This window comes from Rhopalosiphum maidis, chromosome 1, assembly GCF_003676215.2.
Source record: "Rhopalosiphum maidis isolate BTI-1 chromosome 1, ASM367621v3, whole genome shotgun sequence".
Lineage (NCBI taxonomy): Eukaryota > Metazoa > Arthropoda > Insecta > Hemiptera > Aphididae > Rhopalosiphum > Rhopalosiphum maidis.
In genome coordinates this window covers 5,811,095-5,825,505 of record NC_040877.1, presented here as the reverse complement: position 1 = coordinate 5,825,505, position 14,411 = coordinate 5,811,095, and the positions used below count along the sequence as shown (strand labels likewise).

The 14,411-nt window shown below is 24.9% G+C and overlaps 2 protein-coding genes across 2 annotated transcripts; one reads left to right on the top strand and one right to left on the bottom strand.

The window, feature by feature from the left end:
• Window positions 1-238: 238 nt before the first annotated feature.
• LOC113549644 (sodium- and chloride-dependent transporter XTRP3-like) lies at window positions 239-14,053 on the top strand. The gene is made up of 11 exons (XM_026951037.1): window positions 239-793; window positions 5,685-5,917; window positions 6,134-6,346; window positions 6,426-6,578; window positions 6,683-6,924; window positions 7,115-7,265; window positions 7,547-7,772; window positions 7,874-8,033; window positions 8,101-8,263; window positions 10,747-10,971; window positions 11,685-14,053. The coding sequence occupies exons 1-11, from the start codon at window positions 529-531 to the stop codon at window positions 11,811-11,813; spliced, it is 2,160 nt and encodes a 719-aa protein (XP_026806838.1). The 5' UTR covers window positions 239-528; the 3' UTR covers window positions 11,814-14,053.
• On the bottom strand, window positions 1,504-5,395 carry LOC113549645 (E3 ubiquitin-protein ligase ZNRF2-like). The gene is made up of 2 exons (XM_026951038.1): window positions 5,253-5,395; window positions 1,504-1,723 (listed from the first exon to the last, which is right to left on the bottom strand). The coding sequence occupies exons 1-2, from the start codon at window positions 5,393-5,395 to the stop codon at window positions 1,504-1,506; spliced, it is 363 nt and encodes a 120-aa protein (XP_026806839.1).
• Window positions 14,054-14,411: the final 358 nt, after the last annotated feature.

Genomic DNA, 14,411 nt, shown 5'->3' with positions numbered 1-14,411 from the left:
ACGGTTTTTGACAATAAAGTGTGGGGATCTAGGGGGTGGTGACCTTATATATTGCGCTTTTATATTGTTATAACCATCATGCAGCTTAAAGTTAACGCTCACTCAGTACAGAGTGCGCCCGTTACTAAGGGACGGTGGCGGTGTCGAGCAGGCGCGCTCAACAACGATTTTCCACACTCGTGGACGGGGAGACGGCGGTGCAAACCAACGAATACACACACACACACACACACGCTAACACTTTTACGCGAAAGTACGCAACACACCACTGCAACATTATTCCTCCCAACTTTATAGCGTTAGTGCGTTCACATTATTTCTATATTTTACATTATACCACCACTGCCTCCGCTGCAATATCTAGCGTTGGCGCGGTGATCGTTGAACGGAATCCACACCGGTCCGCTGCAGATTTGACGCCGCTCGTACTGAACATGTTGCTGCTGTTGCGGTGAACAGGAGAATAATCGAATACCTGCAGTGTATAGCAGCGAGTGGGTCCGACTGGAAGACCGCGATATCGGGTAAATGGCGCCCAGGGATAACCAGGAGCTGGTGCCGCTTACCGACGGCAGCGGCCGCCCGAACGACGACGACGAATTGGAAAGCCAGCGACCGCAGAAGAGATCTATCACCACGTGTCTAGATGAAAACGGTAGTAGCGGTGGCAGCAAGGGGCCGATAAACAGAACGCCGATAAACGATATGAAGACGTCCATGCTCGCCTGTCAGCAAGTCATCGGACTCGGTACGCTCTGGAGATTTCCCTACGTGTGCCTCAAGTACGGCGGTGGTAAGTTACCTTGTCTTTGTTCTTTTAAAATAATATATACCCGCTTGCGTTCTCCCATTATATATAAATACAGCGATTTATAAGAATTTTTAAATTGCAATATTTTACGTACTCTTGGCATGCTTAAAAATTGAAACATCGTAAAAAACTAACATTTAAACACAATTCATATTTTTATCTTTAAATTCGATGATGATGTGACAATTTATTCTAATATTAAATATGCTAACATTATCTATTAATTCTATTGTATACAAATTTGCTATCTTGTATTGTGTACAGTGTTTGTAAGACGCAACCCACAAATGCGAATGTTATGTACCTGTGCTAATTAATGACAAAATATAGAATAAATATATAGGTATACCATAGGATTAAGCTGTAAATATTTACATGATGTATCTCTCCATGGACACGGATATTCGATATTGTGCAGCAATATTTTTATTTTATTTTTTTTTAATATTACTTTAACGTGATAATTAATAAAAATCAAAACAGTACATAAACTTGATTGACCTGAGCTTGGAAATAATTTAAATAATTTAATAAAACCTTATAAATTACGTATTTTATTTTGATTTTCTAAAGTAGTGAAGGTATAAATTATTAAGTTAATGTTTCTTATTCATTTTGAGTGTTATATGTATTATCATTTTCAAGAAGTATGATATTAGTTTAATAAATTAACTTGTCCAGTGACCACATTATTATAGAGGTGGATGATTTGGGCACCATATATTTTTGTTTAACCATAAGTCTATACAAGCCTTATGGTATATACATAAACATTTTAGACGAGCTATTATCTGTCCACATTCCATATTGTCCAGACAAATTGCACATTCAACACTTCTATCCATATTTACCACGTCTTCATTATACACCTTGGACCGTAGTTCATACATTTTTGAACATTGTTCTACATGTCTGCAGCACAAATTAATTTATTAGCATAAATAAATAACTTATGTCAAATCAAAACAAAAGTTGTTAACATAATATGTTGTGTAAATTTTTATTTAATGAAAATTAAGAAGATGCTAAGAACCCTTATGCGTTTTTACCGTCTTACAAACATATAATATAGCAAATCTACATTCAGCAGAACAGTATGTTGTTAGCTTTAATATTAAAATGAAATGACCTACTATCAAAGTTAAAAGTAATTATAGTAAGAACATTATCTGTGTCCAAGTCCAAGCGTTGCTATATATATTTTAATTTTAAGCCAGTTATGTGCATTTTAAACTTGTAATAATTATAATAATTATATCTTGTTTAAACATTAAAATATCGAAAAAATAACACTTATGCACAGATAATTTTCTTACCTTTTGACTTTCTTACAATTAATAATAGGACAAATTACAATTCACTCTAATATTAAAGCTAACAATACAAAATTGGTTATACTAAACTCAAATTTGGTATGTTGTATGTTTGTAAGACGAAATAGGCTGATGCGGGTATAGCGTCCCCTTAAAAACATAGTAAAATCGTATGATTGTGTATAAATAATGAGAAATTAATTATTGAAAAGAATTAGAATTTAGAATAGCAGATGTTTTATATAAGTTACTACTGTGTTGCATATATATATAAATATAAAAAATAAAATATTGTATAAATATTTAGTATACATAGAACATATTATATAGAGTGCGCTAAAGAGACCAAGAACGATGTTGGACACTCGTTTCCCTTTAATTTTTATGATGTAAAATAGTGATATGTTTAATGTTTATTACATATTTTCATACCTATTTATATGAAAGCAATCATTATAAATGAAAAATAATTTGAAGCTATACATGTATGATTAAAATTTGTATACTTAACAGTAAAATTAAAAAAATAATTATAAATTTATATTAAATTTATAAAACTTGAACTTACCACTGAAATAGTTAATATTTTTTCATATAATTATCTAAGCAATAAACTATAATAACCAAAGATATCAAGTCTTTGTAATTATTATTTATTTTTTTAATTTGCTCAAAATAACCAGATGGTTGATTTTGTCAACTATATATAATATCATATACATATACATTATATAAAGTTTTCAAACTTGACAGTATGTAATTGCAAGGGATGGATAGACTGTAGACAAGGAATTAAAGTCAGAATAACTATTAATTTACTACAATAATATGGTTCTAATATTTCCAGTCACTCATATTTTTTTCTATTACACTAGTTATCAATTATACATTGATCATTAAAAAAATGTAATTACTAATTGATATCTGTTTGCTTGGGACTATGTTATCAAGGATGGTATCAATGTATTATAACATAATACATCAAGTCTATTCATTACATCCGCTTTTATATTTTATACAGTAGCCTATAACCTACCTATTAGGTTACTTATTTAATTATTTGACACTTGTTGTTGCTCAACATTTAATAAAGATAAATATTATCAATTTTCATGAATTACGATTATATATTTAATTTTAGGATTATTAACTATTAATGGAAAATACTAATTACAGATAACAGAAACGTTACGTATTGTAATCTCTAAACCCCTAATTGTTATATTTTTAAGTATAATATTTGTCATTTGATAATATCGTTAAATAATAATAATTATAATAATTAATAGTACCTAATAATAATTATTCCCAACTTTTAAAAACTTTTTTAGTGAATTAAATTCGTAAAATAACATATTTTATAATATTTAGATAATTATATGTAGTACAAATAATATCCTGCTAGGGTGTTATACTGTTTAACTATTATAAGTGTTATGAATAACTATAAAGTTAGGAAAACTGCAATAGTTGTATAAGTAACACACTTATTAAAAATGAATATACAATCGATTTGCTGTAACATGTAACTTTGACGTTTTAAGACAATTAACACAAAATAACAACCTCTTTTATTATTATAAAACAATATTTAAAATATTTAATATTAATAAATGTAGTTTTATATTTTGTTTTTAACATTTAAATTTTACCAATTGTATATAAACTAATCAAAACTTTATACTATAATCACTGATTAAATACACAAATTTAATGAATACTTTAACTTAGTAAGTGTGTAACCTTTGTAGTGTAATTATAAAAAATATTGAACATATACAATAATGTCAAATGCCTATAATTATTTACATACCTACTTTATAAGTTGTTATAGTAATTATTAATTATTAGTTTTTTAGATATTATTAAAATATTAAATTAATTATTATATTATTTTTTTTATTTCTCTCATATCTACAAGTTTTGCGTGATACATCAGAATTAATTTAAATTTAACACGCAAAACTTCATTGATTTTTATGTATCTAGTACTTACATCTATATGTTAAAGGGGTTATTAGTCTGAATATTTACAAATAAAATAACTTTTAATATAGTTAAATTCTGCTAATAAGAATATACTTAAATATCTAATTTCTATTTTATATTACATAGAATATTAAACATCTGTACAAAAATTAAAATATAAATAGGCAGGTAGTTAATAATACCAATGTATGATAAATGTACTATACTGTTTTAAATATTAATTATTTCAAATAGAACTGATATATAGCATTATTCATTTGAAATATTATGTATGTTTCTACTATAAAATGGCTTATATTTATCTTTAAAATAATATCATATAAAAATGTATACCTTAAAATAGTGTACAGGATAATTCTTTCATAGAAAAAACTCAATATTTAAAATTTATTAATATTTTTTTTACAATAAGTATTTAAAATTTAGGTAAACAGAGTGAAGTGGTATAAAAATACCCCATAAAATGTGGGTTTTCTACTTCGATCATCTAAATCTTTAAGTTTAAATACTAATAACTCATAAATTATTAGATAAAATTTTAACTTTTATGTAGCGAAATACTACGAAAAATGGTTAATTTTAACTGGAAATTATGTAAGAAATTTATTTTTGAAAACATTAATATATTTCAAAATAATGAGTGTTGTTCAATAAAATAATCACCCAGTATAGTATATTAATTAAATATATCGACACAAAGTATATTTTCGAAATAAAATCTTTAGATATATACACAAAATTCATAAAGTTAATTTTGTATTAAACTATTTAATGACCATAATAATAAAAATTGATAATTGCATAGCAATAAAATTGAAAATATTGTATGATTAACCCTAACATATTATTATAGTTACTATATTTAAAAAAATAAATCACGTTGTACTGCATTTGAGTGAATGTTTCATAATTGATTACACTTTGTTTTTTTTATGTTCAATATGTTCATATTGATGTATAATTAAAAAAAATCGAAGATTACTTCTCTAAAATTCCAATTAGATCAATTTTCAATCTACATGGGCAGATCAGGAAGTTCTAAATGAAACTTTTAAAGTACTTGTTCTTTCTATAATTTCTAATATCAACTCATCCTAAGAAATAAAATAATTAAACATTTTTTATTGATGATAACTCACTTGTAATAGTGATGAATTGAAATATTTGAAATAATTTTCTGGCATACTGGACAATTTTCTTTTCGGCGCTTTTTACAGTTTTTAAGTTTAGATATATATAACGACCATTGTTTACTTGGATTATTGTTTCCCTTTTGATTCATTTAGTTTCTAAAATTGTATTTATTATTTTAATGATTATTTAAATGTTTTAAAAAAACTAGTAACTATGAAAATAAGTTTGTAATATTATGTTATGATAAGTTATAAAAAACTATAAAAACCTATTATTGCAGATTATCACACTGTAAATAAATATTGATAGGAAATATTAAACAATTTGTTTTTAACTTACTAGTAATTTATTATAATACTCATAATATCATTTAAAAACAAAGTAAAATTATAAATTTGTAAATATACTTTTATTATTAAATTAATTTTTAATTTCAGGTACTTTTTTAATACCATATATGGTTATTATGTGCTTAGTGGGTTATCCATTACTTATCATGGAAATCGGAATCGGTCAAAAATTGAGACACAATAGCATGACGATATGGACAACAATTAATCCTCAATTAGGAGGTATTGGCATGGTTATGTGCTTAGTTAATATTGCTATGTCTTGTTATTATGGAACTATCATAACTTGGGGAACTAAATATATGCTTGACATGAATAAGGTAATTATAATCGTTCTAAAGTATTGAATACATCTAATATGCTTTTAAAAAGTTATTTTATTAAGTATTAAGTAAAATTGTAGATTATTTATAATTATTTTTAAATGTATTTATAAAACTATAAAATAACATTTCCTTTATAAAAAATTGTATTATTTTTTAAACTTAAAACTTAACTATTTTCAAATTTTTTACCAACTTATTATTTTCTTTTAGTTTCCAGAATTGTGGCCACCACACGGGCAACCATCTATTGATCCCAAAAGATCTCAGTCATTCTGGCACAAAACTGTATTAAACGTAACAAGTTCTATGGATGAAACTAGTGAGATACAAACGCTTCAAGCATTTTCATTGTTTTTCACATGGTTATCTATAGCTATAATGCTGGGAGCAGCTTGGATTACACTTAAAAACAAGTATTTACAAGTATGTAATATTTTGATATTGTTTATAAAGTAAAGTATATTATTTTTCATTTAATATTATGGTATTTATTTTTATTTAGGCATTCATTAATTTTTCGAATTCAATGTTTCAAAGTTTACCGTTTTATATTCAAATTATGACATGTGTAATCCCGCCAATTTTGTTAGTTGTTATATACATTGTAGAATCAGGTTATGGATATATTAGCTTCTTGTATATTACGTCTGTAGAGGTAATTACATTTTTAATTTATTTTTGATATTCAAAATAATATAATTATGTATAGTACCTATATTATGTATAGGAAATTATAATATTTCCATCATTATTTTATAGTTAAAAGATTTGTTGGTTTTTCCAATCTGGGTTGATGCAGTTATCCAAGTATTTTGTTCCTTGGGATTAGTGCATGGTCCATGGACGTCTTTCGGTTCGTCTTCTAAACGTAAAAGCAATTTTCTATTGACTGCTACTGTGGTGGTATCTTTCAGTTTCATTTTAGTATTTGTGTGGACTTGGTTTATAGTTTCCACTATAATACCAAATGTATTACAAGACATTAAAAATTGCGTAATCGGGTAAAATCAAACTACAATATGATAAAAAAATGTATGGGGGTGAATTGAAAACAAAACACTTTATTAATATTTATAATAATTATTTAATTGTTTTGATTTCAAATTACCTAACTATCAAATTTCTATGTATATCTATTATAAAAACTTTTCGTTATTAAATCTTAGTGTTCATGGTTTTATTGGTTTTTAGATCAGCTTATAAGTGGGATAATTCTAAAGACATGCCTGCACACGTGTTTTATAGCAATAATTATGATGCATTAATTGCTAGTCGAAAATTAGACGACACATTGATGAGTTTTGATGTACAAGAATGTAATATGGAAAATCAATTCAAATTGGTAATACATTTGAGATACACATCATTTTTAAATACGAAAAAATACATTGTTTGCATACTTTAATTGATTTTGAGATTTTATGAATTAAAACATAATTTCTAAATACTCGTATTTATAAGTTTTTATTACAATTAAATCTATTTCAATAAGTTATATTGTATCAATTTTATTATTATTTCATATTTTATATACAAAAAAGGTAAAAGAGTTATTTTATTATATTTTAATAAATTATAATACTACAAGTAGAGTATTAATAGTAATTTAAAAATATTTTACAGGCAAGTAATGGTATTGGCCTAATTTTTATAGCTCTCGGGGAGTTTACCACAACTTTTTCGTTTGAAAAAATTACTGGCTATAATCAAACCAAATTGGTCATTAACATTCCACAAATATTAATTCTTACAATTGGTACAGCATGGTTGATACGTTTATTGAGCTGGTTTGTCTGGGCACTAGCCGAAGTTAAATGTTTAAACAAATTGTCTAAATTTTATATTTCAAGTACGTTTTTAATATTTAATATTGTTTATTATTTAAATTGTAATTATTGATATATGATATAAGATTATATTACACTGGTAGTAATAAAATATTTAATATAGGCATACTTTGTACAATATGTTGTCTCTGTGGATTGGTATTTACAACTAGAACGGGTGTATATTGGCTGTCATTATACAATGAAGTTTTTATCAACCCGTGTTTGACGGTGTTAGCTCTTTGTGAGGTTCTAATTATTGTATTCATTTATGGATATAAGCAGTAAGTTCTATGTTATATAATAATATTTCGAATTAATAACGTTTTGTTAATATAATTTAATTATCAGATTCTTACTTGATATATATGATATGACTGGACATACAATTGGTCGTCTATCTATATTCATCTGGAGACATATTACTCCAATGTTGCTGATACTAACATTTTCATCTATCTTGACGGTTGGTATTTTAGATGGCTTCAGGTATGAAGTTTGGACACATAGGAGTGTAAGTAAAAAATGTTCAAATTACTGCAATATATGACATATATAAATTCATATTTACAATTTGTTATTAAACAAATTATTATTTCAAAACTATTGAATATTGATTAATAAAAATTCCCTTAAACGTATAATACTTACACGATAATTCACCGATTAAATAATTAAAAATACTTAAATATTTAGTTTTTACACAAAAGTATATGATATAAAAATTAGTTTAGTAATATAAATTATAATTTATAATATATATAAGATATAGGTATTATATTATATAACTGATGCTAATATATATATATTTTCACTGTAAAACACTAAACTGTAGGTCATCCTACTTTTTTATAGGTGATAATATTTACAAGTGTTGTTAATAGGCTTAAATACTTAATAATATTTAAATTGTATAACTGAGAATTAAAATTATTAAAATTGTAAATAAATAGTAATAATGAATTGTTTAAATTGAAGAGGCTTTTGATTAAAGTATGATGTATCGAAAGTTTACATTTAAATATTTAATTGAACTCAGTGTAAGGTTTAATAAATACTTAAATCTCATAAACTATACGCTGCTATAAATTACACATTAAATAAAAGTGGGCTAGTAGGCATCTATCCGCTGTATTTTATCTTTTCATTGAGTATATCACTGTAATATATTTATTTAATTTGAATTCGATGGTAAATCATTTTATTCTAAATACAATTTTGAGCAAAGACGGTATGTTAGCCAATTATTAATTTTTTTATAAATGTTTATTGCTATTATATAAATTAATTTTACTATTAGTAATACGATGGGTTAAATTAATTTTTGCCAAAAACATTGCATTTGTTATTTATTCTATCAATAATTATTGTAATTTATAATAGTAAATATTATATTATATATTATTGTTATTAAATTGTAACCAACTTACCATAGAATGGTATGAATAGGATTCTTGAATAAATAGGCAATATAGCTTAAAATTATTCTAAAGAATTTATCTTCAATTACTTTCAATTAAATATACTGTGAACTAATTTTTTTTAAATTTCTAATAAATTAACTTATTAAATATCTTATAGGTATATAATTTTCAATCTTAAGGTTAAACTTAATAATTTTTCTGAATTTTATATTCCGAAATAATTTGCAAATTTTCATGTTTCAATGAATTTGGTAAAAAAAATAACTTTGAATTCTTGTAAAAAAAATTAATTAAGTATTTTCAATCATTTTCTGTAAGAAAAACTTATGAAATACCATTGTTACTTAAATTATAAATATATCCATCAAAGCGTTTTGAATTTAAAATCTAGATAAGTTAAAGAATATATTATATAACAAAGATGGCCATATCAAGCTTAAAAAAAATATATTAAATATTTTATAAACATCTCTTAACAATGTGGCTCGCTTCGAATTAGCTTAATAAATTTGTAGCTCCCTAAATTAAGGTTAGTGGCCACTCCTGTTATATAATATAATCTATAGATACATTCAGTAGATACACGAATTGTTGTAACATTACTCATTACTTATTATTTATGTTGCAATGTGTCAATGGTATATCATTTATATTGAATACAACGTATGTTGTACTCAAGTATAACATATTAACGTGAGATATGGGTATTACTTTGAGGTTAAGATCATTAGTTTGATTAGCTTAATGGATACGAAATGGTCATTTACACTATTAGTAGTGAGTAATTTTAATTGAGCTAATAGATAATAATTATCTATGTTTATTTTATGTGTTCGTTGGTGTGATTTCCAGCTTCATCGAAATTCCAATAGTCGACATATTTAATCTGAAACTATAATGACTACTTAATAGTGCATAATTTAATAATTTATATTATATTGATTGTTTAAATTCGTTACTGATATTAAATATTGTATGGTTGGTTTATAAGAATATCTAAGTCTTTAATCAATTTAATTTGTTTTACATATTATATACGTTTCAGTTTAATTTCATAAGTAAAAAAATAATGTTATTAAACTATTAAAGACGTTTTCAATATGTATAAAATGACAAAAAAGCATAAATCGTTATAGAATATTAAAACATAATATTTTATCTAATACATACATACTACTCATATTAGAACATTTGAATGTTTAATACATATTATATTGTATAAAATATGTATAGTAAATCACGAATTGTATTCCACATTTTTAGTGTTGGTACCATATTAGGATAATATCATGGATATTACATAACTTGTAAATAAGCAAAGGAGTAATATTATTAAAATGTAATTTATTAACAAATATGAAAAATTGAAAAATTATACAAATATAATTTATGTAATTTATAACACTAGTCACTAAGTTTGAAAAAAATACGAATATTTCCAAGATACTGACTTATTTTCTTTATAATTGATAATATATAATTCACCACGTAATCAATATAATATAATATACTTACTTATAACACAATATAAATTTAAAAGTTTACAAAAAAATAAAACACTGATTTTTTTCAGAATTTCTTAACGAAGATGAGGTATCCATACTGGGCTCAACTTATAATTTGGGCGATTACAGCTATATGTCTTTTATTAATATTAGCATTCTGCATGGTGGATAGTCGACAAAACCTAACTTTCAAATTTTTAGAATCTCTAAATAAAGCGAAAAAAACTACTAGTGGACATATTAAGCGATCAGACTCAGGGTTGTCTGGAAAAGGAATTATCACAGAAATCGATGTAAGTATATAAATAAAATTCATGATAATACATATATATATTTGTAATTTTTATTTTTTTTTTTATGAAATTCCAATAGTTAACTATTTTAAATTGTATAAACCAAGCATGCCTAACACGCGGCACGCGGCTCATTTTTTTGTGACCCGTGGTCATATTATTAATGGACAAAAAAAAATAATAGTAAAATATTAATGTCGTGTCTCAATATTTTAGATTATTAGAAAATTATTAAATGTTAATTTTATTTTTTTAAGCTCTTTTTAATTTAGCTGTACCTGAGGTGTATGTAAACCTGTACACGTATAGAACAAAATTGAAAAATGTGTATAAAATATATTTTTTTTTTTTTTTAATTTTTATGTGCAGCGCGCGTAGTTAATTATTCAATATTTTTGGCCCACTTGATACTTTGAGTTTGACATTCTTGGTATAAACCCTATTATACAAGTATATAAAGTTGGTTAAATTAAATAAACATAAACAATTTAAAACAATATATATACTTTTATTATAGGCATTGTGTATAATAGGTTATGGGTACATAATTAAACAGAAATATAAATATACAATATACATTGATCTCGATCCCTGAACCAAAATATGTTATTTATTTTATTTCCAATTTTATATTTGTATACCTACTGTAACTTACAAATGATTTCATGTAATATATTTATATTTATGAATTGTAAACTTATATTTTTTTTTAGTTTGATGATTACCATGATTCAGAAAATGATGAGGAGCTAGATACTTCAATAGCCCAAGCACCAGTACGTATGTATAAAATTGAGGTTCTTGACTCTTGGAAATCTGCAAGAGGTCAAGTTTACCTTTAATACGGGACTTAATACATGTCATGAAGTTATACTTATGTTATAATATTTTATAACTTATGTGTTTAGTAAACATTTATACTACGGTTATATTATGTATCGGTGTGATTTAAACTATACATTGATATAAATAGCTATAAATCTAATTTCAAATAATATGTATTTCACTTTCACAAAGCTATACCTAGGTACATAGTATCTAGTAGATACTAATTACCTATATATATTTAATGAATTCAATGTTAATATAATTTTTTTTCCAAAATGTATTACTTTTATGTAATATATACCTTATATAAATAAAAGTACGTAGAATTCCTATTAACACAGTAGGTTAAAGGCCAAATTGTTTAGATCAAATAATTTAATCAGTAGTTCTATGAAAATAATATTTGTGACTGACTACATTTTTGTATGTTCCTACATTTTTGAAAAAACGTATGAATATTACATAACATAATTGAAGTACCTGTGACCTGCCAACTATTAGCAAAAATAGCCCAATGATTTACGTAGAAGAATATTTAATGTATTGCTCACTTAAATCTGCTATTAACTGCTATATAATATATATAATATGCTCTAATATAATGACTTAAAAATGAGTAAAATCATATACGTGTTGTGAGTAGAACATTTTTAAAAGAAATATAGGTAATATGGATTAAAAATAAATATAATTGTAATAACATGAAAGTTGTATGCATTATACATTATACTATTTATACTACATAATATAACATAATATATTATACGTATTTACTAGAAGTTCCATATTTTCTAGAACAATTTATTTTGTATACGATTTAAAAGATTGTTATTAAAAATAGGAAATTTTCATACACCTACATTTTATGATTTAATTTAGTTATGCAATGATCACATTATAAAATATAATAGTAATTATATTGAACACAGACTTAAATTGTGCATGAAATGTTTACATTTTTAAATCTACACCGAAGTCACCAATTTTCGTTGTCGAAATAAAAATAGTAATATAATATACTAGCTGTTCGAGCACTTCGTTGTCCGTCAAAATTGCATTCATGTTAAATCTGTTGCTTAATGCTAACGTTTAGCGTAACGTGTATATATTCAAGTAGAAACTTCAAACCACCACTATGAAAGAACAAATTAATCATTAAATGATCACGAAATCGCGACGCATTCAGTAACCATATTTTTTTTCGTAATTGAATGCCAATTTTTCGAGATCCATTTTAGGTTTTGATCAGCACTGTATGCTGAGTGTCAGCTCTTCGGATGTTTCAACAGTTTTTGAAGTAGAATATCTTATCTAGTCAGTTTCCTTGCTTGCGTCTCGTTTTAAAGATGTTTCACAAGATCTAATGGCTGACAGTAGCCATGCATGTATAGGCTAATCTACCATTGTTCAATTTTATTTTATGGGGGGGGGGCAATTCAAATAATTTCTAATACTTAATGTTTTTTTTTTTTGATAGATGAGGCATCTAAAGATAGTTTATTTGCACGTAACATAACTTTCATCCATATTTCCAACATGATGTTACTTCATATATATTCACTTAAATACTAATTTCTGTAATAATAACCTATTACTGTTTCTTTTGTCATCCATGTTACCATGGTAAACAAAAAAAAAAAATTATATTTAATATATAACGTTTTCCATTTTTACTCCCTTAGGAGTTAATTTTAAAAAACCAATTCTTAGTGGAAATATTATATCTAATACGTACCTACCAAATGTCAACTTCATAGCTAGGTCATGTAATTTTTGAAATTTCGTGTTTTATCGACAATACCATCACTCTCTATATATGTATATTAATAACAAACAGTGCTCAATATATTAGGTTTTCAAATTTAATAAATTCATAAACTTGAATTTAATAGTGTATAATCTTCATTAATTGTTGGAGCTTAGTAAAAAAATCCATTAAAAAAAGTGTTGTGTTGTATTATTTGATATAATTTGTTCCTAGCTCAAGTGCATAATTTATGCTAATAAGATATGAATATATTTATTTATTTTTACTTGTGTGTAATTTAATGTGAAAAACCTTATGGTGCCCATATATCTTTAATACATTTTTTTTAAATATTGTACACATATCACATTATAATAAAACATATTATTCAAAATTATAAAATATATAATAACTTACACTATAGTTATAAAATATCAAGAATGTTGTATGGTATTATATTATTCTCCTAATATTAACATGATTAAATTTACGCCGTCCATTGGCTATAATAATTAAAATATTGAACAATAAAAAGTTATTGTACACATTCCATTAATTGACTAAATATTTTTTTTCAATCATATCTTTTTTATGTTTATTGAACTAAAACCTATTTAGTCATACAATTACATATAGATTGTTTAGAATTTAATCAATCAAAAATGTTTGTTTTTTGGTACCTATATATTTATTTATTGTAAAAAAAAATTCTAAATTCTATTTACAACTTAGAAACCTATATTTATACGAAAATAATATTTTTAAGTTTGGAGTACATACTATACATTGTGTTAAATGTTAATTTACCATATAATAAAGTTATTGACATGTAAATCCAAATAATAAATTGTTTTATTTATGTGTC

Excerpts from the sequence above, each read along its gene's own strand:
- LOC113549645 (XM_026951038.1), bottom strand. The coding sequence starts at position 5,395 with ATGAATCAAAAGGGAAACAATAATCCAAGTAAACAATGGTCGTTATAT. Across the intron at positions 1,724-5,252 it reads TCAATTCATCACTATTACAA|ACATGTAGAACAATGTTCAA; the intron begins GTGAGTTATCAT and ends TTTGTGCTGCAG.
- LOC113549644 (XM_026951037.1), top strand. The coding sequence starts at position 529 with ATGGCGCCCAGGGATAACCAGGAGCTGGTGCCGCTTACCGACGGCAGC. Across the intron at positions 6,579-6,682 it reads TGTATATTACGTCTGTAGAG|TTAAAAGATTTGTTGGTTTT; the intron begins GTAATTACATTT and ends ATTATTTTATAG. Across the intron at positions 7,773-7,873 it reads GTCTAAATTTTATATTTCAA|GCATACTTTGTACAATATGT; the intron begins GTACGTTTTTAA and ends TATTTAATATAG.